This window comes from Doryrhamphus excisus, linkage group LG11 (genome assembly GCF_037039965.1).
Source record: "Doryrhamphus excisus strain RoL-2023G ecotype Guam linkage group LG11, RoL_Dexc_Guam_v1.1, whole genome shotgun sequence".
NCBI lineage: Eukaryota > Metazoa > Chordata > Actinopteri > Syngnathiformes > Syngnathidae > Doryrhamphus > Doryrhamphus excisus.
In genome coordinates this window covers 20,901,713-20,929,198 of record NC_136367.1, presented here as the reverse complement: position 1 = coordinate 20,929,198, position 27,486 = coordinate 20,901,713, and the positions used below count along the sequence as shown (strand labels likewise).

General features: G+C 42.1%; 1 protein-coding gene across 1 annotated transcript; it reads left to right on the top strand.

Annotated features, from left to right (window-relative positions):
• The first annotated feature begins 938 nt into the window (after nucleotides 1-938).
• camkvb (CaM kinase-like vesicle-associated b) lies at nucleotides 939-26,034 on the top strand. Its single transcript, XM_058054779.2, has 11 exons — nucleotides 939-1,293; nucleotides 20,541-20,648; nucleotides 21,205-21,336; nucleotides 22,101-22,175; nucleotides 22,502-22,640; nucleotides 23,712-23,832; nucleotides 23,904-23,979; nucleotides 24,062-24,198; nucleotides 24,303-24,381; nucleotides 24,454-24,541; nucleotides 24,773-26,034. The coding sequence occupies exons 1-11, from the start codon at nucleotides 1,007-1,009 to the stop codon at nucleotides 25,082-25,084; spliced, it is 1,554 nt and encodes a 517-aa protein (XP_057910762.2). The 5' UTR covers nucleotides 939-1,006; the 3' UTR covers nucleotides 25,085-26,034.
• The last annotated feature ends 1,452 nt before the right edge of the window (nucleotides 26,035-27,486 follow it).

The window sequence follows — 27,486 nt, the reverse complement described above, 5'->3', positions numbered from 1 at the left end:
AGGCTTCATCAGTTCATTAAATCCTAGGTGGGACACACACCAGTCAGACTAGATAGGACAGCCCTAGCCTTCTTTTAAAGTCAACCTGAATGGTCCGGTTGGATCGATTGAACCCTGAAAATATGATGATGATTAGATAAATGGGAATATTCATATGAACTTATTCTTCTAAACGCAACCTTCTTTTTCTCGTTTTTACATTTCTCTTGTTGTTTTATTCAAATATTTCAACATGTACATTTTCTTCTTTATTCTCATCATATTTGTAATGTTTTATATTTTCTCCCAACCCAATTTTCCAAAATGTGCAAATTCATTCTTTGTTTTGTTTCTCATCATTAGAAAACAACAACTTTCCTCTTTAATATTTCAAATTTATGCTTCTAAAAATGACATGTTTTTGCTCAGGATATTATGACTGTAGTCTCATAAATGTTTGTAAATGACCACTTTTTTCCTGTAAAATAAAAATTCTCTTAATATTATGACTTTAATTAGTATTACAAGTTTAGAATTTTTTTTTTCACCTAAAACGCATCACGTGGTCCAAATTATTGGGGTGATAGCAGAGGGACGTTTAAAATGATACGCAGTTAAAAGTGCTGTACTGCGTGTCTTTTTATCTTTAAACTTATATCTGTAAAAGTGTCATGCAACCTGCTATATGTGCTAGCGTCCCTTTTTTGTATGTTAAGTTTCAATGAAATACTTTGGAACTTGGACTTGGCGAGCTGGATGTGGGCCCCGGGCCGTAGTTTGCCCACCACTGGTGTAGATTATTGCCACGTGCTGTATTGCCTACGTGTATTGTAAGCGCCAATTGTATTGTACCCTTCACGTGCACTGAGTATGGGTGTACGTCACGTGACGCCGATGGGATCGGAATGAATGTAAAGTGTCCACACACTATTAAAAAGTGTACGTACAGTAAATATTAGTAGCATATAACATTAAATATCTATACTATATCACCGGAAACTCCGCTAACCGCTCAATAGAGGCGTCAATGAAGAACGACGAGGTGAAATGGAGCCAGCGTGTGTCTGCGTGTTGTTGTGTTCGCTGGGCGAGGACACCCCCACCCTCCTCCCCGTCCACGGAGCTCGACGCTCAGTGTCACGGCAGATGGTGCACCGCACACTACTCCGGGCTGCAGCTAGGGCGCAAAACCTGCTTGAGAACAACTTCCATTCCCAGCAACTTTACCCGTATTGAGCGTCGACCAGGTGGACCCGGAGGACCACATAGTCTACCTTTACCAGGAATCGTTCGGAGACGGAACTCGGGGTCCAGGTGAGTTGGTTTTAATCATTTGCCTTCCGTGTTTCCAACTAAAAGAGTCGAAGTGATTTGAAATGAGATAAGATCTTATTTGAACACAAGTTTGGTAAAAACTGGTAGCATTTATGGTTTGGAATTGTGAATGAAGTGAAGACATCCGTCTTGTCTTTTTGGGAATTATTACTCCAAGTACTCCGGAGTATACTTGGTGCTGATGCTGCAATTCAGTGGTTTCGTAACTTTTGTCATGTTTAACCATCACACACATTTAGGAGACATTTTTATGCCCTATTAGGCGTGAGTGATACTCTACATTTTGGTGTCTACTTGTTATAATATCAGTAATTAGTACAATGTACTAATAACAATACTTTGTCAAGATCAGTATGTGATTTTTTTTTCCTTTTTTGTGATCATTATTGTTATAAAAAAATAAAACACTGTACAAAGGCTTTCAACAATAGCAATTGTTTCATACATAAACAATTATAATAATTATTGCAGTAAAAATACTCTTCATCATGTAAATAAAAGATATATGATAAAATCCCCTGTTGTTGATACAGTTGATATTGGGACAATTTAGAGCCTCTAATTAGGCGTGTTTTTGGCATGTAGGAAGAACCTGAGGAAGGGAGGGGGACAAGTATGGAAAAACATGCAAACTCCACACCTTGAATTGTGACGTTTGTGCTTTGTGCACGAAGGATGCGAGTTGACGAGGATGAAGTTGTGCTACTGTGACCGTGCACTAGATGAGACTTTTTACTATGGCTGCCTTTGCCACACTGACACTAATCTGTCTGAACTCGTTCATGTTCCCAGCCACAGAAGGATATTAGCTCGGGGCCGTTGAAACATTCCTACGGTCCGTTCAGTTGACTGGAACCATGGCCGCCGCCAAGTTTTTGTTGAGAAAATGGCTGGTAAAAGCACAGCTGCTATGAAACACGAAGGAAACGTTTTAAGTCTGCTTTGCTTTGGGTGCAGGGTATAATTCAATCTCAAGATTATTCAGGAATTCTGGAGTGACATGTGTTTCCCAACGTCAGAAAGCTTGGTCAGGGGTCCTCCACCAGGATGACGACCCCAAACACAGTAAGGGACGACTCTAAAGTGGCTTCTAATGAGCCCTGATTTACACTAAATCCTACTGAACATCCATGGAAAGAAGAGAATCGAACAGTTAGAGCAGGTTGCGTACCTGTTGACAGGTGCAGGGCTTGATTGCAGTACCCAAATATTAAGTTAGGCCAGGATTTATTTTGGACTAAAAACACACATATGCTGCACCTTAGCCAAAACAAGATATTCACACATATCAGCGTTGGCTATGGAAAACAGTCTTGGGAATTTTTGTCTATTTTCTGATATGTTACGGATCCAACCACCAACTGTAGGGGTTCGCTTCATGTTAATCTGAGCCATCTATGTTCGAACCCATGACTCCATGGACTGAAACGATCTACATACGTCAGAACAGGAGCTGTTACTACTTTGCAATCTGAAGTTAATTTGCTATTGTGACACAGTAGACGACTAATGTGACGATTATTCTGTAGCGTGAAGTGGCTAATAAATCCATGCTAACTGAATTTATGATCAAGAATATGTGGAAAATATGCGGCTCTAACGCTAAATATTATATCCAAACACCACATTTGGATGGAACCTGTTGGGTTTACATTGCTTTCGAACCAAAATCTGTCTCACTTCACAAAGCGGTCACATCGCATAGGTGGGCAGCGAGAAAATGGCGAAATGAACTACAATACCTGTATAAGGCATTCTGAGACGCGATGCTCTGTAGTATTCTACACTGGTCACTAGGTGTCAGTAATGTTTTCACACACAAACATCACTTTTGATCGCCGGAACAGCAGGCTTTTATTGCAGGTTTGAATTATCTCACCACCAACACAATAATAACACGAGCTAATGTTACAGCTGTAATCCAATCTAAGCTTAAACTCAACTCTGAACCCCCAACCTCACTTCCTCTCTTCCATGCTCTCATTTGTGTGTTTTCTACGTTGGGTAATACATGTGTGAAGGTGACTATAGGGGTGTTATTTGATGTCTAGAGCGCTCTAATGATGTTAAAAACCATATTTAGAATGTTGTGAATGTTTTTTTTAGGCTCCCGGTATGAAAATATTCGTTTTATAAATGAAGAATCCTACTTTGTCTGGTCAGGAACCAATTAAGTTGACCATCGACAAACGATGCTGTCGTGTAGTGTGTTGATGTAGTTGTCAGTTGTTTGTTTTAAACGTTTGAAACCTTTTCATCGTTATCACGGTCATCAGTTTCCAAATACGTGAGTGATTCTTCCTTCTTCGGTGGAAGCATCTGAGCGATTTCAGCCAAGTGTGTACAACGGCAGCATTTGCACGAGAGGTTAAAGTCATTCACCCATGTGTCATAAGAGACTTTCAAGTGAGAGATTCACACCGGGGCACCACTGAGCCATATGTAATGATTCGCTGGGCTTCATAAGAGGTCCGTCCCTGCACTGGACCCAGGGCGGGTCATGGCAGCAGCTGCTGCTGCTGCTGGAAAGAGCAGCAGATTCCTGAATACGCTCGCAATTTGTGTAGAATTGGATCCCCGGGGAGAGCGGCTTCGAGTGCTCTTGATTCTGTGCGCCGTGGCAGAGTCATTGGGAAATTGGGAGGATTGCAGACTTGTGAAATGCTGCTCAAAATGATGCTTCAGTGAAAGACGAGCCATTCGCCTCCTTTATATGACTTCCCGAGTAAACAGTCACACTCTCAGCAGGCGCTACGGGCTTGTTTGGGCCTTTACAGGTGGTCCGCTCACCTTAGTCCCAAGTCCCAAGGACATTATGTCGATATTTACTCTCCATGCAGAATGGGTTTTTATTTTTGTGCTGATTAAAATTACTATGGGACCTCAGAGAGTCCTGTGCAAGACCCATGCTGCAAAACTGTTGTCACACAGCGAGTTCTGTGCTTAATGCTCGCGTCGGAACACACACTGCAGCACTATAGCGGCAAACAGGCAATTAGTGCTGCGGCAGAGATGTCATGTGGAGGCCCGAACAGGTCATTTGAGACACGCTACTGTGTTTTAATCAAAAATAATATGCTCTTGTCTTTCAAATTGTGGTTATGGATGCAGAACTTCTATTGACCTTTTTTTTATGGAATATTCTGAAGAGAATATAATAACGCACACACCAGTACACAGGAAATGGCACGCCTGTTCTTACTTGCATGTGTGGCGTTTTATGATATTGTTGCCCAGTTGGAATAAGGGCATGCCTGTATTCAAGCAGTGGCGTGACGTGATGTTTACGGCTTGAGAGTTTTTTTTATGTTCATACACATTGGTCATTAAGAGGATTTTGTACTTTTATACTTTGTTGTAAAAACTTTGATCACCACCTGGTGAGCTTGGGAATCGTGGAGCTGTTCGGTTCTGAGAGTGAAGAAGACGACTTTAGTGCTTTGAGTTCCCAGGAGGAGGATGAGGACAGAGATCAATGACTTTTCCGGTGGACTATTGTTTAACCTGGCCAATTACCCTCACTGGGCACGGCTTATATACCAGTGAGCTCTATTGTTCGGAGATGATGTTAGATTTACCCACAATAAAATAATATAGTCGGGTTCAAGATGCTCAATGAAGCATTTAAATCCGTCTGAACGAATCTTTTCTGTTATAGCTAATGACTTCTTCTTGTCCTGTGAGATGCTGCTTCTAATGGTGGATGAGTTTGGTCGCATTAAACTTCCCCGGTTCTGTGACACCAGGGGAAACTTAGCTTCAACGTCTTTTTCAGACTTTAACAAAAAAAATACACTCCTCTGTTAGCATGTTAGCACTTTGGATCTGTCTGGCCGCCCGTTTGCCTTTCCTGAAAGGGATGAATTGGATTTCCATTATTTCTTATGGCAAATATTTGGTTACAGTACGTTTAAGCTAGAGTCTGACGGTAAAAGACGCTAACCAAGGTTCCAGTGTAATAATACTACTAATGTATTGGATTTATGTAGTGCCTTTCAAGACACCCAAAACGTTTTCCAGTGAAACCCATTATTCATCACTAGAACGTCACACACTAGTAATGGTAAACTACATCTGTAGTCACAGCTGCCCTGGGGTAGATATACATTCATTCCCATTCATACAGCAGTGCGGGTTGCACTGCACATAAGACGGGATGCAAGTATCTTCCTTATGGGCACAACGAGGCTTCATATTCGGAGGCTCCACCGCAGGTGTCATTTCTCTGATCCCTCGACGGATGCGAGCTATAAACTACCGTGAAAGACAAACTAACTGTTTTGAAATGTGACTGCAAGATGCAGACCCTAAGACGTGTTAGCATACGAAGAAGAAAACAGTTTCACGGAACCTGCGGACACCAGGGAGACAGTGATTACCGCTACTGCGCCGCCATCTGAGGGTTTGAACCATTGCAAATCGGACAATAAGCTGCATGCACACGACTCCAACAATGTCATCGCATTATGGGCATTTCACACCCCCACACATGCATATTTATACATATATACTTATTTATTAATCATTTTGGCCTTGACACAAAACATCACTGATACGATCTCAGCTTTAAATATTGATAAATGTTTTTTTTTTAATTTATCTGTTTTCAAAGACATTTTCATTGTATACTTGTCAAGATCAGAAATGGCCAAGTGAAAATGCCTTCTTTGTATAAGTGACCATCTTCTTCGGAAGGGATTTGGGGAGTAAGTGTCGTCTTGCTCACTTGCAGCCGTGCCAAATCTCAGCCAGAGAAATCAAACCTCCAAACAGATGACAGAGGAGATGGTGACACGGCAGATGGAAGGGTTTGTTTCACAAGTCCATGTGGGTCAGAGCTCTTTGAGGTTTGCACATTTGGAAGTGAGCTCAAAATGAAACCGTTCCTTTATGACCTCACAGAGGGGCGGACTTCCTTATATGGTTCATAGTTAGGAAGCGCCTTGGTGCGTGTGACCAATCACAGCAGAGTGGGCGTGCCCGGAGGCGGGCCGTGGGTGGGTGGAATATATTTTTGCAGATTCTGCAAAATCTTTTGTGCGGGTTATTGTGTGTCGCGCCTCTATAGGAGACCACAACTCAATACAAAGGGCAGGAAAATGCGCATAAAGGTCCCCTTTAAGATTAGAACAAATAATAATAGTTAGCTTGTGATTTGCTATATGCTATGAGCGGAGGCCGTGTCTTATGTCCCCGCGCATTCGTGTTGCGTAATGTGGTGTAATAAAGAATAGTATGACTATAGGGGTGCTATTTCATGTCTATGAGCTCTAATAATAGTAAAAGGCGTATTATAAAAGTTTTGCTAAATATTCAGTTCATTAATGTCGAACCAATTAACCGATTTGAACCAATTAATCGATGTGTTTTATCCCGGGACCAGTGTTCATATAAAAAGACGTGCTACGTTAACAAGCCGTCTCGCTGCTAAAACATCCCAGACCAATGAAGATAATGGGCAGACAAGAAAGCAGACAGACAGCAGCTACTTAAAATATGTTTTTGTTGCTTCCAGGCATGCTAATCAGCCAAATCCCTTGTGTTGTGTGCGGGGAGAAATTTGTTGTTCCTTCATTTTGGATTAAAGTTTAAAGGAAAAGTCACTCACCCACATCAAACCATGTGATCTCATCCTTTCATTGGGAAACAAACCGGTGTTTGGGAATTTGATATGGAGCTTTTCTTTGTTTAATACATTACATAGGATTACGATGAGGTACCTTTTTTACTCTTATTTTTGTAGAGGATCTCGGGGAGGTGAGCTAGGATGTCAGGATGTCCGTTGAGAAATGAAGACGACCGCTACACAATCCTACACACCATCCCCATGCTATACCGTTGGAAGGGAAGAATAGACCGGTTGTTTGCGTTGATGACACAGCCGCTGCCTCGTTACTACAGGAGGCTGCTGCTCATCACTTAAGACAGTGAGACTGATTCATGAAGTCGACGTCAATCGGCTGCAGCATCATTCATTGTAAATGTCTGGCGATCCAATGGAGGGGATCCGGTCTGCCCTCAAGTCTCATGTATAGTGGAAGGGTTACTCACAGCATCATGGAACTTCAAAGGGCAATCCTGCCTATCATCCACAAATAGAATGTTTGAAGTGGAATTCTAAATGGAATGGATTAATATTTCACCTCGACATTGATTCACGCGGAGACTGTAGGCCTGTTCATCTGCGGGTGTGCTGCTAATGCAAATGCACGTGGAGGTTACAGTAGTCTTGATCTTCACCCACTGTGCAGCAGAGGTGATGGGCGGTCATCGGTGTTATTACCACCGTGACCCCGGCTGTTTCCTCAGGGTGTTCTTCATCGTGGAAAGTAGTAATAATTAAAGGCTTAGACCTGACGAAGACTGTGGTGTTAATCTTCAGTTTTTGTGGCTTGTATCCTATTATATTCCATCATATTCCATAGATCTACAGTGGGTTGCATTTCTTCTGTATCATCTAAAAAATAGAGTGAAACTGTAGTTATGTGCAGCATGAATATAAAATGTTATAAAATGTTATATTAGAGACCTCTAGAAAAAAAATTTGGGCACCCCTGATCATTTTCAAGATGTTCTTTTCTAAATGACTGCTTGTTGGGATCATCCGTTCCAGGTAAATGTACCATACAGCAGACCAACACAGTGATAGATGAGAAGTGAAATCAAGTTTATAGGATTTACAGAACTGTTATTTTAAGAACATTTGGTCACCCCAACCAAAAAACGCCATCAATATTTAGTGGATCCTCCTTTTACAGAAATAAAAGCTTCCTATAGCTTCCAGTGAGGGTCTGGATTCTGGTTGAAGGTATTTTGGACCATTGCTCTTTCCAAAACATCTCCACTTGAGTCAGATTTGATGGTTTTGCTTTAAATCCCACCACAGATTTGGAATACTATTTAGGTCTGGGGGCTGAGATGGCCAACGTTCGGACTTCCTCTGCATTGAATGCCTTCATCGAACTGGAGCAGGGTTTAGGGTCATTGTCTTGTTGGAAGTATCCAGCCCAGGCCCAACTTCAACTTTGTCACTGATTCTTGAAGACTCTTGGCAACAATTTGCTGATACTGTCTGGAATCCATGCCACCTTCAACTTGAAGCATGATGGAACCACCACCAAATGTTACTGTGGGTAGCAACTGTTTGTCTTGGGATGCTGTGTTCTTCATCCGCCATGCATACCGCCAACTTGGTATGTCCCAATAACTACATTTGACTTTCATCGAAAATTCACACTGACTAGCGTACTTCCTGCAGTGTCTCATCAATGTAACATTACTGATACCTCGTGACCAGTGTAGAATACCACCTCCTAAAAACGTGTATCTTCTCAACTACATTTGTATTTCAGTTTATTTAGCTTGAAAATTATTATGCTTGAAAATGTTTGAGTTAGGCCAGAAATACATACAATTAGCTAAATATGTCGTAGTCAACCAAGGATTTAGAAATCCACGATAGAGTGAAGCTGTGGAATTTGAAGTACAAAGTGGTAAAATGAAAACGGACCTTGTACTAATTTAGGGTGATATTCATAGTAAGCATCTACTCTCTACTGTATTTTATTCTTTTCTTGATTGCCATCTATTTTTTCCAAATATGAATGAAGTACTAGACATATAAAAACACACGTGCAGAAAATGAGAAATGATTGAATAAAATGTGGCCTACATTTCTGCAGCATAGATTATGAACCCCCCACCCCCACCCCACCCCCTGCGTTTCTCTGCATTGAGCAGGAACAGTACAGTACTGCTATGCCATACTGAAGGACGTGTAACCACGGCAACCAACAACAGGCGCATAGAACGGTCAGATTAGCCTGTGAAGTGTGAAGAGGAAGCCATTCTAAATAGTCAATGTTTTGCATTAATAGCATTAAAGCAGAACTAGCGTGGATTTAGGACCCACCATGTCAAGCATCCAAGCATAGCATAGCATAGCATAGCATAGCATAGCATAGCATAGCATAGCATAGCACGGGAGGTTTGTGCAAAGGTAAACCAGGCCATGAGATGAGCAAAGCCGAGGAAAGAGTTTGGCGGAGGAGGATGCTCCATTAGCGCCAATAATTCACACCACAGTCATTCATCTCGTCACCTCCCACCACGCTGACCTCCTGTCACATGTTCCCGTGTCGCTGGCTTGACGCCACTCCTCCCTGCTTGTTTGCTCAGCGTGTTATGTGCTCTCCTCATTGAGCGCCACCACGCACCAGATTACAACAAAACAGATTAACTGTATCGCTGCTGACACCAGGAATGTATATTTAGATACAGACTGCTACTACTGACTGGAGAAAAGGCCTCTGAGATTACATTTGCTCTTTTGCGTGGGAGGAAAAGAAGCTGGAGTCCAGCTTTGCGGTGGAAAGAAGATTTTGTAGTACGCCGAGTCTGCTCCTCCAGCCCCATTAGCGTATATGAGAAAGGCCAAACGCGCATCAGAGGACCAACCCCATGGGCTTTTAGTGTTGTGGCTCCAAATTTGCCAGCACACATTGTGCCGTAGCCACTTGTTTGCCTTTATGAGTCAGTCGGTTAAAATTGGCTCCTTTGTGCCCGCACAGTTTCATTTCATGTCAACGCCGTCACGGGGATGTAATTAGAACACAACGTTTTGCATACAGTGAGTGGAAACAGAGTTTTACATGGAGGAAAGAATAGAATGCAATGGAATCACTTCCCAAACTTTGTCGTTTGGAGTCGTTGTGATGATGCATTTGGTGCAAGGTTGCGTGAATAAGTGACATCCCTAATGAGAGGGTGCGCTGTGGGTTTGGGTTTTCCAACATTTCAATTTGGGCTGTATGCTCTTTGAACGGGTCAGATACACACAGAAAGTCACGTTCTAAAAGCCCACCAATCACAGCCTTGATGGTGTACGACACAAGAGGGCCCGCAGGGAGGAGCGAGCCGGTCTAATGTACGCTGAAACTGAAACCAGCCAAAGGTCTAAAGGCATGCCGAATAGGAAACATGCATGTTGGCCCGGTCGCACTCATACTGAAAGTCCCCGCTGCCTCTCGGGTCCATGGAAGCTTGTTTCCGCCACTGAAAAAAAATTATCCCAATGGTACATCGAAATAATGAGATAAATAGTCGAAATCATGGGACAAATAGTCAAAATTATGAGATAAAAAGTCAAAATAATGAGAGCAAAAGTCGAAATTACGAGATAAAAAGTCAAACTTTTAAGATAGGAAAGTCAAAATTATGAGATAGAAAGTCATAATTAAGAAAGTGTAAATAGAGATAGAGATAAAAAGTTGAAATTACAAGATAAAAAGTTATAATAATGAGATAGAAAGTCATAATAATGAGATAAAAAGTCAAAATAACGAGATAAAAAGTCTAAATTATGAGATAAAAAGTCAAAATAATGAGAGAAAAAGTCAAAATTATGAGATAAAAAGTCAAACTTTTAAGATAGGAAAGTCAAAATTATGAGATAGAAAGTTATAATAATGAGTTAAGAAAGTGTAAATTATGATATAGCTTTGTAGAAGAGTCACAGCAGCAGCTCTTCTCTCCTGTTCAGACATGGATTGTGAGTACATTGAGGAGTACTTTATGTGTGGCTTTACAAGTGATGAAATACTTTGTACTAAGCACGTACATTGGAAAGAATTTTGAGGCGTTGAAATAATAAATATTAATAATAAAAATGTGGCTGTTCATAACTATTTAGCCATTTTGCCAAGTGACGAAGACGACTGGGAAAAAGATGGTGCAGTTGATATCCCATAATTTCGACTTTCTTATCTCAAAATTTTGACTTTTTATCTTGTAATTTTGACTTTTTATCTCATAATTTCGGCTTTCTATCTTGTAATTTTGACTTTTTATCTCATCGACTTTCAATTTAACTTAAATTTTTTTTCACTGGCGGAAACGGGCTTCCATACAGGTCAGATAAATATGGCAGATAAAACTTAAAACCAAAATTTCCAAAGACGATGACGTCCACCTTAACATCTCTTTGGAAGAGCCTGGAGACGAGGGCCTGAGAACGGATAGTTGACCCTCCAGGTCTTTACAGATGGAGCCTAATCCTCTTGCGTCTGAAGAAGGTCCTGTCCTGCAGCGATCTAGCTTCCTGCATTGTGTGTGTCTAACAGGAAATGTGGCCAGTATGTCGAGTGTTAGTCAGTGCTGTGATCCCACATGGACCGTCAGGACCATATGCAGGACGGCTCACCACCCCTTTTGGAGTCACTGCTCACAATAGGGCACGACACATGTGCTGAGGAGAGGAAGACGACGGCAGGCAAGGTTCTTTATCCTTGAGGAATACGTTGTCTCCTGCAGGTCCCTTCCTGCTAATTCACCGACGTTACCATGGAGACAAGGCTATTATCTGCCATTTATATCACATGCAAGCTTTTAGGTCTGCTGTTTTGTGACTCGGTTGCTTAAAAAGCCATCAGTGAGGTCGGCAACATCTGTTGACCTGCACAAAAGCCGACAGAAACACAGCTGCTACACTCTGCTGCAATTTGTAAAACTCTCTCACCAAGAATCTATCCTAATTTTCATGAACATTCTGTCAAGTGAGATTATCTTTAATTCTGCTGGATTTTCTCCCAGAGAGAGAATAGTTAGTAAGGCTGGAAAGCACAGAATACAAACTTCTAATATGTCTTCTGACAAATAAAAGAAGAATTACAGTAGTAGTTAGAACCTTCCTAACATTATTAGAGCCCTCAACATGAAATAACACCCCTATGGTCACCTTTACACTCGTAATAACCAATAGAACAGACATAATATGAGTGAGGGACAGACAGGAAGTAAGGGGTTAGGGGTCTGGAGTTCAGTTTCAGTTTGGCGTGGGTTTCAGTAGCCTGTTTTTATTAGCGAGAAAATTCATACCTGCAATACTAGCGACCAGGTCTGGTGCTTGTGTGTCTCTCCAAATATTACAGTAATATCACTAACACCTATATTAACTTATATTTGTATTTTAGTTAATTTAGCTGAGGGTGGCGTGTCAAATTCCATGACAGCAGTATGACCAAAATATTGATGAAGTGAGTACTGTCATTTTGGGGTCATGAGCACTTCAAGTCCAAAAAAAACTTGATTTCGGTTCGATTTTCCAAAACTTCCCTTGGATTTCACACCAACCAAGACCACGGACAGCAAGTGTGCAGTACAGCAACCTGTCAACTCCTTTCCCTTCTAAGAACCTTGTAACACACTTGGAAGAAGCAGCAGCGTGGCTTCCTGGCCCAGGAGCCAGGAAGCCTCTTCATGCTGTTCATTCACAATAAAAGGGAATTGCAATGAACATGCATACACATTTGGTTTATGATTTGAATTGCAGACATCTACACTTACTAGCTTTTCAACAATGTGTAGGTCATTAAGTATATTATGTTGCTTTCCATGTTTGATTGTTTCTACCACATCCTGGAAAGACACTCAGCATAGACAAACAATATACACAACAAGGTCCAGCTGGGGTCCAAAACCCCCAATCCACCATATATGTGGGCGTAAATGTCAGTTAGAGATGTGTTCATTTGCCGGGCCAGATTAAATTCATAATTTATTATTTGCTTGCTAAAGTGTTTCTAACACATCCCTAGCTTGTGTGTCATTGGTTACACCGCTGGCTCAGCTAGCATTGAACATCCGCTGACTGCAAGGATATCACAGCACAGGTGTCGGTTCTGGAGGTCTGTGGAGATGGTAAATGATTCACCCTTGAATCACCAAGGACATCTGGAGAAACAGGTTGTTATGAGGAGGAGGTCCATCCCATGGGGGGACAGCTGAGGGATTTCTGGAACCAATTGTGCGACTCTACTGTACGGTACGTTGAGTGGAAAGAAGGAAAACTAAAGAAGACTTTTGTTAACCTTACCCATACACCAACACTTAATTGTTGTATTCATCAGTTGTGTAAGTGTATTTATATAAGTTAAAGATAGCTCTGGCTCGCCGTACTATGTTGATATACTGTAAATTGGGTATGCACTAATGCAAAATAAGGAAGTCGCTTACAGATTCCGGGTGTCTTTGTGATGTAAATCTCGGGCCAACATTTAAATATGACATCCTTGTCACAATAAGATGAGGCCTTTAGTGACCCTCCGTGTCAATGATCCCAGTCAAACAAACATTACGCATACATGTGTTGCTATTTCAGTGGCCCGTAGCATATGCATATTATGCATTATATTCAGTCACAAAACACCCCTAACCTTGACACTACACAGCTTATTAGGTTAGCGGTATTATGTATCTGCATAAACAGAGCTGGAGTCCATTTTAAGTGGCAATTAGTGTACTAATTGTGAACCTTGGCATTGCGCTTGCAAAACACCAGCAAATAAATGAGGAATACTTTGACTGTGTTAACATGCTAAGGTTGGCATTTTACCTTCGGGCTACGCTGTCAGGAACCGCGTGAAAGCATGTGATGTTCCGAATTGAACTTAAAGAAATGCGCATAAGTCCATCTGTGTAGATATGAGCGTGGCGTTCCTGGTGGCAATGGCAGCTTTAGATCAAAGTCCGAGATGGATGTCGCTGCAGATGAGGACTCAAAACCAAATAATGGACGCCAAATAACATGCTTGATATATAATTTAATGTGATTATGCATCTTACCACTGTCAGGGCATATCAGTCACAGAGGATGATGGTGCACAGATGGAGTACGGACCAGACTCCTACTGGTGATGACTCCATTAAAGGAGATGTTATTAAACACAGTCAAATTATGAGTCAAACAGCAAAATTATTCGATGTATGTTAGAATGACATGTGATGCAAGTTGGTACTAGAATGCTAGATTTAGGCTGAATCCCTTTACTCTTACCCCTAGGCTTTGCACATTCATGAGAATCAAGCGGCGTCCCAGTTCTCCTTCAACCAAGGGGTAAAGGGTAAGTGGTGAGTGCGAAGGCTAAGGGGTAAAAATGGGATTCAGGCTAGGTCGGGTCCACTGTAGCCCAAGGTCACCTCATCACAAGAGAGCGGCATGAAGTATTGTTGATGGTTTCTAAATGATGTCAATTTCCATGAGCCTCTCGGCTTCATCAATGTTTAAATGTACGCCTCGTGATTCGCAAAGTCAGCATTCCGGGCACGCTTTCAATTACTGTGAGCCTGACGTTTAAAACATGCCATATTTATTTACAGCAGCTATTAGGGGGTTATATTCTCTGTAGTGTTGATTTTATGTGAGCAATGTACATTTTTGTCCACACAAGCAGCATGGAGGAGCTGGCTAGTAATTGGATCGGTGCATAACTTGTGTGTGTCTTTATGGACACGGCAGGGAAAAATCATATTCTCTATGTGGTTGTTGAGCCCAAACTCTAATATGCATTCAAATGGTTCATATTCTATTGGACGCACTTCAATGTTTCCGATCATAACATTTCAATATTAGCCAATGACAACACAACTGCACACAAAATGCTATTTCTAAAGGGAACCTTTTATTATTCAGGGAGAAAAAAAAGCTAAAGCTAATAAGTGGTTGGGCCATCCTGAGCAGCAACAACTGTAATCAGACGTTTGCGATATCTTGCTATGAGTCTCTTCCAGCGCTGTGGGGGAAGCACAGCATCGCATTAGGATTCCAGTCAGGACTTGACTAGGCCACTTCAAAGTCTTCATTTGGTTTTCCTTAGCCCCTCAAAGATGGACCTGCAGGTGTGTTTTGGATCATTGTCCTGCTGCACAAACCAAGTTGGATACAGCTTAAGGAACACAGCGGAATCCATGCTTCCATTCATCACAAGTTTTTCAGGTCCTGATGCAGCAAAACAGCCGCAGACCGTCACACTACCACCACCATATTTGACTGTTGGTATAATGTTCTTTTTCTGAAATGTGGCGTTACTTTTACGTCAGATGTAATTGGACACACACTTCACTTTCATTAATAATAGGACATAGCCAACCACAAAACAGCAATCATTTATGGATTAATTTTCGAGTGAGTGATTTTCAAAGTGCAAAGTGGTGAGGGACAACTGTACAGTATATACTGTATATTCTGTTTGCTGTGTTAGTACTGTACCTTAACGGATGTATATTGTAAGAATGCTTCCAGAACTACACACCTCAGTTTCTGAATCTGATATAATCCCTGGTTACATATGGCTGAGAATGTGTCTCCAATTAGGACGCCAACACCGCCCTGCGTCCAACTAAAAATGATATGTAGGTACGGCGTTTTGACAGGAAGGATCTGTGTTGGGTTAAAATTAGAAGTAGTAAATGTATCCTTTGCAAATAGGAGAGGACATACAGTGCATTAGGTTGGACGTGCTTGGAGGCATACAAGCATGTTTACATGCTCATACATACCCCCCCCTCACCCCCCCAGGATGGATTGTCGGTGGCATTTTTTGTCAAACCAAGCTCACATGCTCTCCTCAGTGAATATGCATATGGTATATATCGTATTAACTAAGAAACCTGAAGGGAAGTCATTCCTTAGTTCTTTTGTTCCAGCGGTTATTCCGTTCAGGTGACTTTGGGCAGAAGGCATCACGGTGCTTAGCATGTCACGGATTGCAGTTAGCGTATGTTAGTGATCGTTGATGTCGTTTCTAATGTGCGTATCCACCAGACTTATTTTAATTCTTCTTATCAAACAACGATACAACACAATCTACTTTTAGTGCTGAGTTTCTGTTCCGTGCCATCATTAATGAAAGCACTAAGTAAGCTTCCTGGTTGAGGTTCTACAGTATATTTGAAAAGATAATGAATCCGTTGATCTTCAGGGGTCAAAGGAAGCAATGTTACTGTATATAAACCATATTCCTGAATGTGTTGAATTTTAAATGCAGGAAATGCAACCTTCCCCTTGGCAAACCAAAGTAAGCCTCACTAGCAGCGTCAGCTTCTTCGTTCATTTTAATAATTGATGGAACAAAACCGGAGAATTTCATATTCATGATGCATTTGTGCAATCGAGACAGAAATTCAAGAAAATATGTTTCGGCTCGGTCGGTATTGTACTCACATTTGCTCCCACAGTCCAAAAACGTACAGGTTTTAGATTTCAATGTGTCCATTGGTGTGAATGGGAGGGGGAAAAGTCGGGGTAACTCTTCTCAGGTCGGGTGTTTGCTGTGTCACCCAAGTCACCAGGAACTAAATGAATGAATGTTTCGGCAGGTACTATACACCAGTCCTACCATTTTACAATAGAATAGAATAGACTACAATAGAATAGAATAGTTCTACCACTTCTTGGTCAAATTGACATGCTGGTTTACGGCAAATGAAAACACAGCAATATGATCAGCTTTTTTCCAGGTTTGAAGTCACATCTAGGAAGAAATAAAAAATATAAATTCATGTTTTTCTAGCCTGGTTTTATTGCTCATGGGCTCCAAGGAGCAGTTGGCCGGCTTTGCTATAACATAAATATGATTTCAATGGTTATTCTTCCTCAAGACAACAGTGCTTTGCTCGGCTCCGCTGAAGCCAAACAATAACGTCGAGGTGGTCAGCAGGTAAAAACTGGACTCACGGCTCTAAGTTTGTGTTTCAGGGACTTGTTCCAATAATGTGACCTTTTGAAAAAGCTCTAAGGTGCCATTTGCCTTGAGATACTTGAGCTGATTGACGGAGGGAAGAGAGGATTTCTTTTTTCAAATAAAACCTTAAAATGTAAGGCAGCAGACAAAATCCACGGCCTTGGATACAATCCTGAAATGAAATAGCATTATTCCTCAGGCTCCAATCCTTCACGCTGTCTGGCAAACAAATGAGAGATGTAATCGATTCTTGAGAGATTTGCTGTGTGAATCTTCCAGAGATAAGCCATGCATTGTGCTGACGTGGGATTAGAGGATGGGTGAAAGGAGAAGGCTGATAATTATTACCGTGCTGCCAGAGCTGACATGTCTGAGCTCCCAGTGCGCTGTAAAGCAAACGCTTCGGGACACCATGGTCCATGATACAAGTACAACAAGAATAGCGGGCATAGTGGAACACACTGTAGACAAGGAGACTGGTTAATAATTCATTCGGTTGTATATGGCTGTGTGTGAACCGCACCATCTATACGGCCATTCAAGATGTCTGCTTGTTATTTCGCTTTCCATATAGTTTTTTTTTACTTTCCAGTCGTTACGCTCCTCAGTTCTACGTTTCTCATCTCTAATTAGAGCAGTGAAAATATGAAGAAGTCTCGACATTTCCCCCTGAAGTCAAATATAAACATTAGGGCTGTTGATTAAATCATTTAATCGAAATTAATCACACCAGCCAGCAGTTAACTCACAATTAATCACAATTAATCACAGATAGAAAGAAGTTTCCTCAAACTATGGTGTGAGACGGCAATTTAAAACAGTAGTGCTGTTAACGGAAGTATATAGTTAGGAGGTGCAGTACTAAGATGTTGTTGCTACGTATTGTACTACTATAGTACTGTACTATTGTACTACTGTCCTACTGTATATGTCCAATGACCTTGTTAGGGCAGTGACGTGTGGTCAGAGCGTAACGGGTATACTGTATATTTGTAACTGGGTTTTTGGTACGGACCCTTGGATCGGTAGAGAGGCGTCCCGATTTACCACACAGTGAGGGACAGGAAGTGTTCCCCCCAATCAGATGTCTAGTCTGTAAACAAATACAGTGACGTCCGGGAGTCAGGAGTCTTTACTAGCGGTAGTCAGTGTTTTGACCTCCATTGGATTGGATTTCACTGGCGACCAGTTCAGGGTTTAGAGCGTCGCTCACCTGAAGTCAGCTGGGATAGGCTCCAGCATACCACCGCGGCCCGAGTGAGGACAAACTGCATAGAAAATGGATGGATGGTATTGGATGTCTGTCAAGATCCAGGGTCTTAGAGCTGCTTTGTGCTGGCTAAGGAAGTAGCTTCACCTCACCGCCCTTTTGTTTGGGGACCTTTATTTTGTGCATGGGAGGGTTTTCTCCTTTTTTGTTTTGTGACTGGATTTTCCCACCTCCTGCTTCCTCTTTAAATCTTTTCTTCTCCTGGGTCATACCAAAGTCTACAGTATTTTATTTATTGGCTAATGACCAGACAAAAATAAATGAAACAACGAACACAAAAGCAAAGCAGTTTTATAGTCTGCAGTTTTACACGATGAACCAAACCGTGCGTCACTAAGCTGACATTCATGCGACTCTCAAGGCCCCGTTCACAGTCCAGCTCGGGGTGGACCCACCTCTTAAACGGATAAGCGGTATTGAAAACGGATGCCTGGATTTGCCATTTCTGGTGCCGCTGAAGTTTACTGATCCGTAATATTGCGTCTAATGCCAAAAAGTCAACCCAAATACAACACCGGTGAAAAAAACAAACTCGGACAAAATGTCAGCATTGCTTTGGCGCAACATTTACCCTGACCTTTTGCTGGTAAAATGTTGTATTTGTGTTGCCTTTGGACGCGCAGATGAAACGAAAGTCCTTTCATCTTGCCTGTAGGTGAGGGTTCGTGTAAATTATAGTTGGTAAACGCTGAGACTCAGCACTGTTTAACTTCACTTCAGTAAATCAGCAATGGCTTCCAGTCAGCACTTCAGTGAGTTGCTGAGCCAGATAGAGGGGGGTGGGGGGTGGGGGCGGGAGAAAAGGATGGATTTAAAAACTGAACTTTGAATGAATGAGTTCCAAAGGGCGCTGATGCTGATGAATTTTATCGCGGTATTATCTGACCATCATTCATGTACTAGTAATGTTATTGAACAGTCATTGTGTATTTTCTGCTGGTGTAGCTCATTACCCTTTCATGGCAGCGGGACAATCTCCCGAATCGTTTAAGTGTATTGACCGATCCCGTCCGGATGCAGTCGGACTCCACCCAGACACAAACACCTTCACTTGCGCTTGTGCTTGCCTGGATGGAGCTGTCTTGGCTGAGGGAAGCCTAAAGAGCTCTATTACAATCCATCTTAACGCTCGTAAATTTGAAACGTTCCCCTGCCCCGCCGGGGACCGCTGTTGACAAACTGAGTAATAAAGCACCGCCATCTATTGATGGTGCGTCCGTTGAATGAATAACAGTCAGAACAAGGGGTGATAGCGCTTAAATGGTGCCGGCGCCGGTCAGCGCAAATAGGGAAATAAATGGAATACAGGCTTAAGAGGTTTTATAGTCCCGTATATCTTGGACACACATTCCCACTATGCTGCTTTTTCCTCCTCTTATGGATGCAGGCTGCCCAGAGTAGCACACATAAATACAGCCAACAATCTTTTTATACAAATGTAGGCTGAAGTTAAGCACGGAACAGCAAGTTTTATTAACTTGAAAAATGATCCAGTGAAGCTGTGTAAAAGTTGTGAAAGACAACTGTATTTGCTGTGAATGCTCCATTGCATCATTATTACATTGTTTTTTTACACTTGTTGAATAGTACGTGTATTTTATGTATTGTCCCACTGAATGATTTTACTTGACTATCTCCTTGCGTCCTCCGTCCAGTGCATTACCTCCAATTAAATCACCACCCCTGAAAACGCTCTTTTGCTCCTGTTGAGCTTTGCTGAGCCAAAGCATTTATATTATGGGATGTGAACGTGAGAAAAAAGCGATGCGGAGCCAGCAAAGGTCACCCTCTCACACCAAGTACAGAACTAAGACGACAAGGAGAACACATTTTTCTCACACGTCTCGGAGCTCAGCCTTGTTCCTCTAAACGACATTACAAGTGATTCTGCTGAGCTACAGCGAACAGATTGCCCTTCTTTCACTTTTTATTTGTCATTCCTCTCGGCCTTGGCTCATTTTCATGTGAGCATCTATCATCCGGGCTGCCAGCTTGGATGGATGTGGTGTGATATCAGGAAACATAAATTTCATCTTCTTTGGGAATGTTGCTGCACAATCATTTTGGCAAGTAACACTTTTACATGGAAGCGGACTTACAGGTTTTATTCTGAAGATTCGTTTTCTGCAAAATAAGTCATTGGGAAGCCAAAAACTATTATTTTAATAACCGATTAAACGGATGATTATTTTTGTAGATTTTTTTTAGGATTAATTGGTTACCAATTAATTCAATGAAATCAATCAACTCTAGTTCAACAAAAAAACAACATCAGTAAAGTCTGCTTTTCCAAAGGAATATTTGTCGTTGACGCCGTCATTCCAAGGAATGGCCTCTAGGAAGATTGTGACACAATATCAGGAAAACCTTTGTGATGCTGTAATGTTCAAAATTATGGAAACTTATGTCATGTTGCGACTTTTTCTGTCTGACCACAGGTCAAGAGCGGCCATGCCATTTGGCTGTTTAACAATCGGGGAAAAGAAGGATTACCACAGTCCTTCGGACGTAGCGGACAAGTATGACATGGGTCAAATCGTTAAATCGTGAGTACTACCACCTGCTGTGATCTTTCACAATGTTTACCAGTTGTATATTTGAATATGGAATATGGATTCTTTTTACGCATATTTGTCTATTTGTCTATGCTTTTTTGCCTCCTACACACAAATACTCTGGTTTTTGTTCTTAAAAATGGAGCTTTTGGAAAACTTTTTGCTTGTTGCTGACAGATGATGCTGCAATACGTGCTGTCATTTCAATGGCAAACTTTACATTGCTGGCTTTAAGCGTACAGAAATGACTTTTAGTGTGTTTAAGAATAAACATACGCCTACTTTCACTCCACACTGACCAACAAAGGCGCCATTATCATCTGTAGTAATATCCGTTGGGAATTGCTTTACATTTTCCTCAATGTGAGCCTTTCGATGACTGCACCATACAAACATGAAACGTTCATTCTGTTAATAGTGATTTAGCCAAATTGTGGCGAGGTGTCAAATGCCCGATGAGCCTCACAAGATAAGCCAAGTTTTGTAGGTTCTGTCATGCTCGATGTTGATGTCCTTTCCTGTGAGTTGGGAATGTTTGTGTGTCCAGGGAGGAGTTCTGTGAGATATTCAGAGCCAAGGACAAAAGTACGATGAGAATGTACACGTGCAAAAAGTTCCTGAAAAAGGACGGGAGGAAGGTCCGCAAAGCTGCAAAAAATGAAATCCTCATTTTGAAAATGTGAGTTTCTTTATTTAAGCTGAACATTGTTTTCCAGTCGTGCAATTTATCGTCTTCTATTTAACGCTACATTAAATCCGACGTTACTAACATCAAATAAAGAAGTAACGTCGCTGAATAGATGGCACAAACACAAGCAAAGCGTTGCACCATGAGACTGGCAACCAGCCCAAATCACAATTACACAGAATAATTCATAGAGTATTATGACTGCTACTGATCTGTTAGTGTGATCGTATAGTCATGATAATCCCATAATACTTCCCAGAACTTTAACGCTTTAACGCTACTGAATTCCTGCCTCCATCCCTTGCTAGCCTTTGCTCAATTCAAGGCTGAGCGACGCTTGTTACGCTTGTTTATGTTTTAATCATCAGTGATGAAGAAATAAACTGCTTGTTATTGTCAAAGGCTATGAATAATTGCTGGCAAATGCCATTAGTGAGGAGAAGAGGCGCCCGTTTAAGTCTTAATTAATGTAATATTGTTAATCAGTGGAGGAAACCACAATTAGGCTCCTGACAGCTCCCCCTTTTAATGCTGCGGATCGCAACACCCCCTCATTGCTAATCATTTTGCTTTCACTTTACATTGTTTGGACTTTCCCGGGCTGTTCCCAGCATGCCTTGCGGGTTAAACATATGTAAATTGCTATTGTTTTGCGTGTATATTAGTGTGTAAGCGTTCTGTAAGTAACTTTTCCTGCAGAATGTTTGGTGGTTTTGGTTTTTCGCATTTTAATCGATCGCTGTTGTTTTCCTCAGGGTGAAGCATCCCAATATTCTCCAACTGGTGGATGTCTTTGAGACTAAAAAGGAGTACTTTCTCTTCCTGGAGCTGTGAGTGGATAAAAAGCAAGGACAAAAGGATCTCTGCGTTATTTTTGTCACTCAGATGAGCACACACCGTGCCCATGAGGAGCAGCCCTAGACCTCGCAGATATGAACATTTGGTATTTGCTTAAATATAAATGACAAAGCGGGAGGAGAATGAGACAACCCTAGAGTCACACAAAATATGTGATTTATGGTCACCATCTTAAATTACTTTCCTCTCTTAGTAGATAGTACTTAAAGTACGTGAGGATGACCCAGTTTTCTTTCAAAGTTGATTTCATACCTGCACAAATGTCCCACATTAAATTGGACTTCCTGTTCTCCCGCAGCGCAACAGGCAGAGAAGTGTTCGACTGGATCCTGGATCAAGGTTATTACTCCGAGCGGGACACCAGCAATGTGGTGCGCCAGGTTTTGGAGGCCGTGGCCTACCTCCACTCCCTACACATTGTTCACAGAAACCTCAAGGTAATATGCGACATGATCGTGGGGAATCGCTCAGGTTAAACTCAACTTATACTCAATCGGTGAATTGGCTCTGGACCATTCATTCATCCATTTTCTACCGCTGGAGCCTATCCCAGCCAGCCAATCACAGAGCACATATAGACAAACAACCATTCCCATTTGGAGTAGCCAATTAACCTAGCATGTTTTTGGAATGTGGGAGGAAACCGGATGCGCGGGGAGAACATGCAAACTCCACACAGAGATGCCTGAGGGTGGAATCAAACTCGGGTCTCCAAGCTGCGTGCTAACCACTCGACCGCCGTGTAGCCTGGCTCCGTACCAGACCGCCTCCAATTCATTTCCTTGATATATGAGTCAGTTACACGTCGGCCTGTTTCGATAATGGATGTATCGATTTATCGAGCTGTGGTCCAGCTTGTAATACACAGGAAGTGGTGTTCAAGCACAGGCGTAGTGTTGTATTCAAGCAGAGATAATTAATAATATTAATAATATAGTGTCACTGGGAGTACTATTGAGTCAAGGTACCGTCTTCCCAGAGTGCTTTGCTGTACCGTTTTTGTAAAAAAGGCTGGAAAGCACATGCTGTCATGTCTCATAGTGGTACACTACACTTTAGTACCCTCTAGTGGCTCAAATGTGACATGACACAGTGATATTTTCTTTCAAGATGAAAGTCGATAATTAATAGCACAATTATCAACTAGCAAAAATGTTTATAAACCCAAACGCCCGTTCCCAACAACGTATTTATATGTTTTTCAAGGTTTTTTTTTTGAGCGAGAGGGAAAAGAGGTGACTCTCCACTAATGCATTTCACTTCCCAGCAATTTAAAGCCATAAAAACGGCCACCAGGTGGCAGAAGTGCATTTGATAAGTGCTCAGAGAGCGTGGAGGTGTATGTCAAATATTTTCAACAAAAAGCCAATAATAGGAAAGTACTGTTGGAAGTACTGTGATGGCAGCATTGGAATGTTACTGGGGGGGCTGTGTGGTGTTGTCTTATTTATGTCTTAATGACTTATTATACTTATTATACTATATCCATCTAATTCCATGTGCCCCAGCTGGAGAACTTGGTGTACTACAACCGCCTGAAGCACTCTAAAATAGTCATCAGTGACTTCCACCTTGCCAAACTGGAGAATGGATTAATCAAAGATCCCTGCGGGACGCCGGAGTACCTGGGTGAGATATTCAACTTTTGTTTAACATTCCCAGAGATTTGGACCTCATTTGGGTTGGGTGTTTGTGTGCAGCTCCAGAGGTGGTTGGCAGGCAGCGCTACGGTCGGCCTGTGGACTGCTGGGCGACGGGCGTCATCATGTACATATTGTGAGTTCCCACATTCAGGACTTTAACTAAAATAACTCTAAAATATGGCTATTACACTTTTTTTTTCTTTTTGCAACTCCAGGCTGTCGGGGAACCCTCCCTTCTATGATGAGAGTGATGAAGATGATTATGAAAATCACGACAAGAACCTATTCCGGAAGATCCTTGCAGGAGATTATGAGTTTGACTCCCCATACTGGGATGAAATCTCTGATTCAGGTGAGCCGTGAAGAAAAATCATGTGGGCAATTCAAAACTCTATTTTTCTATAAAAGCAAAATATTTTTGTTTTTTGGTTTTTGATGTGTCATTCCCTGTGACAGCTAAGAGTTTGGTTGCACGTCTGATGGAAGTGGATCAGGACCAGAGACTGACAGCCCAGGAGGCCATCAACCATGAATGGTAGACCACATGACTCACATTCATGGTCATAGAATGACGTGTTTAATGACACGCGTGTTGTTTATGACACAGGATCTCTGGTGGCGCGGCTTCGGATAAAAACATCAAGGAAAACGTATGCGCACAAATAGAGAAGAACTTTGCTCGAGCCAAATGGAAGGTAAGGCCTGAAGAAGCAAAACAGCTCCAGACCGTCACACTACCACCACCATATTTTACCGATTTTAGTAATGGTTTTTAACTTTGCTAGGTTTACATTAACCAGTGACCTTAGACCTTAGACTAGCTGTAGACTAGACTCTTTAAGTTAGTAAAGTCCCTGAGAAACATCAATGGGTGACATTGGACCTTGTAAAGGTACTGTACATTACATTTCTACCTCCTTCCACAGAAAGCTGTGCGGGTCACCACCATCATGAAGAGGCTGAGAGCGACGGAGCACAGTAGCACAAAGGCCGCCACGGTGGACCCTGCTGCGCCCCAAGATGCCGCTGACCCTTCCGCACCTTCACCTGCCACCGCCACACCACAGGAAGTGGCCCCAGAGATCCATAAAACAGTTCCAGAGGCTTCGACCGAGGAGGCAGCCGGCGCCGCGGAACCACAACAGCGGAACCAGGAAGCGGAACCCACATCACGGTGCAATGGAGATACTGTGGCAACGCTCCATGCAGGCGCCGAGGCCGGAGATGAGCAGGGCTAGGTCCACCTTGCTCCGACCCGCCGAGTCCTGCACACTGTACATTAGCTGCTAGCATGGTGACACCGACTCTGCTTCTCTCTCTCTTGCAGCATTAGGATCATCTCATGGAGGCTATGCTAACGTTCCTTTTGAAATCCACTCCTTTTCCTAGTTGACCACATGTATTATAGGTCAGGCGATATAAAACATCCTAATCCATCACCAAGCCGTGGTTTACAGTTAAAGCCTTTTCGTGATGCGTCTTTATGAGATAAACCAAGCAGGGAAAAAAACACTGATTCCTTTTTAATGAGCCGACTTGGGAAAGTTCTCTCCGGCAGTTTACGTTCTTAAAATCACAAGAAAAGTTTAGACTTGAAAATGTTCACTTCACGTACGTACCTCCCTGCTGTACAAGGGAAGCTCGCCTGACATTTCCACGGTGCTCTCTATAATGTGCCGGCACCGGGGGGCAGGGGGGGGGGTTGTCGGGCCACCTCATACACGATAAGCACACAAGAATGAAAAAGCTCCGGTCCTTCGCTTACTTCCCGCTCAGGAAAGAACCTCGTAGTAGTTGGTGTAAAGATTCTGTACATACGAGAACTTTGTAGAAGTAGCTAAAGAGCATGCGTTCTCACTTCCTGCTCTTCATTTGCATTCACACAACCACTTGGGTGATAAAGACGCACTACTACTACTACTACTACTACTACTGCTACTACTACTACTTTGTTCTTTTTACACTTGACACAAGTCTATACATCAGTGGTTCTCAACTGGTGGGTCGCAAGTCTTTTATTCTGAAAAGGATAAAAGAGGGGAGTCGTCTATTTATTGTTTTAAAGGAAAACTGCACTTTTTGGGAAAATCCTCCTAAAGATGTAAAACATCCAAAAAGAGTCAGCTAAGGATGCACATAATGGGACACGCCTACAAAGTCCGCTATTAAAACACTTCCAAACATGTAGAAAAACAGACTTTTATAATAATCCCTAATAAACACGACTACTGCTGCTGCTGCTGTAAGCCACGCTAAGCTAAAACTCAACCCCAGTCACTTCCTGTCCGCCCGCCACTCATAGCAACACATTTATAGCAACATTTATGATTTCTATTTTTATATTTATTTTCTCTTATTATGTCGACTATATTGGGTAATGCAAGTCTAAAGGTGACTACGTGAGTGCATGACTACATGCAAAACCACAAGGCATGCTGGGTAACCTGGAGGTACTTACAGGGATGATGACTGAGGGATGATGTGGGTTCCACAGCAAAGCCAGTTGAGAACCACTGCTACTCTTGATGCGCTCTCGTACTTTGTGGCCCGCTTGTTTGTCCTGTAAAAAAATAATTTTTCATCACATGGCAGTTCTATGCATCACAATTAATTAGTAGCTTTTCTTTTGGAGAAACACCCCAGTAGACTTCATGATTACCAGTTGTTTTACTGCCGTCCGTTTGTGTGCCACATGTCTTAATATTTAGTGCTGATTTTGAACGTGCATTACTCGACCTCATGCGGGTTTCATGGGAAGACGTGCATCATTTTGCTTTACTGAGGTACGATTCCTCCCAACATTATCTTTTTGGATGCGTGTTCTCTACTTTGACAGCTCCTTTTAATATGTTTTAGTGGTACGTATTCACTTGGTGAGATGCTCAAATCAAGTACCCCTCCTTGAGCGCCACAGAAGGCGTTCTAAAGGAAATTGAGCAATATTTAACAGGCTGCAGAAACTGTGATTCTTGGCGTCCTTTCAATCGTCCACGGTCTCGTCAGTTGGAAGGCCCTGCCAAAATGTATTTATGTGCACACGTCCACGGTGTGTTGTCATGCCTGTGAGTCCCCACTTGACCCTGCGCTGCCAACACTGAACAGGATGGGAGGTGGAAAAGAAACGTGTTATTATTGTTGGTGGTGGTTTTATGAGATGAGGCAGCTAAATGAAAACAAACCATGAAGAAAATGTATTTTACATAAAGTTATTTATTGCAGAGATTTGTATTTAAACATGTTCACTCTTTCTTTGTGCTCCAGTTAATTCCCAGACCAATTCTGCAGGTAGTGTTCGTTCTGGAAGTGTCTGCATTTAGAGGTTATTGCGAATATTTAGAATATTTATGTGAATCGGTGGTTTTATGTTCATATTGTTGCACAGTTTAAAGCAATGCCTTCACCCCGACATCCTCCTCACTGTAGTATTCCATGTCTGGTCACGTGCCACACACCCACCAATGTGTTTGTAGATGTAACGTTTTCCCGGACCAGTGGTCACTGCTGGCTCCGTTCTTGCATTTGTGGCCTCTGTAATGTTCTCCTTGACTCAGTTGATGACTTTGGTGGTAATAAAATTTCATTCATCTGTTTATTCCTTTCTTGTCGAGTGATAATGCCAACAAAGAGTGTCAGGGTTTGA

Bases quoted from the DNA above. Each gene is read 5' to 3' on its own strand.
- camkvb (XM_058054779.2), top strand. From the start codon at position 1,007: ATGAAGAACGACGAGGTGAAATGGAGCCAGCGTGTGTCTGCGTGTTGT. The intron at 22,641-23,711 runs GTAATATGCGAC...CATGTGCCCCAG, and splicing joins TTGTTCACAGAAACCTCAAG to CTGGAGAACTTGGTGTACTA. The intron at 23,980-24,061 runs GTGAGTTCCCAC...TTGCAACTCCAG, and splicing joins GGCGTCATCATGTACATATT to GCTGTCGGGGAACCCTCCCT.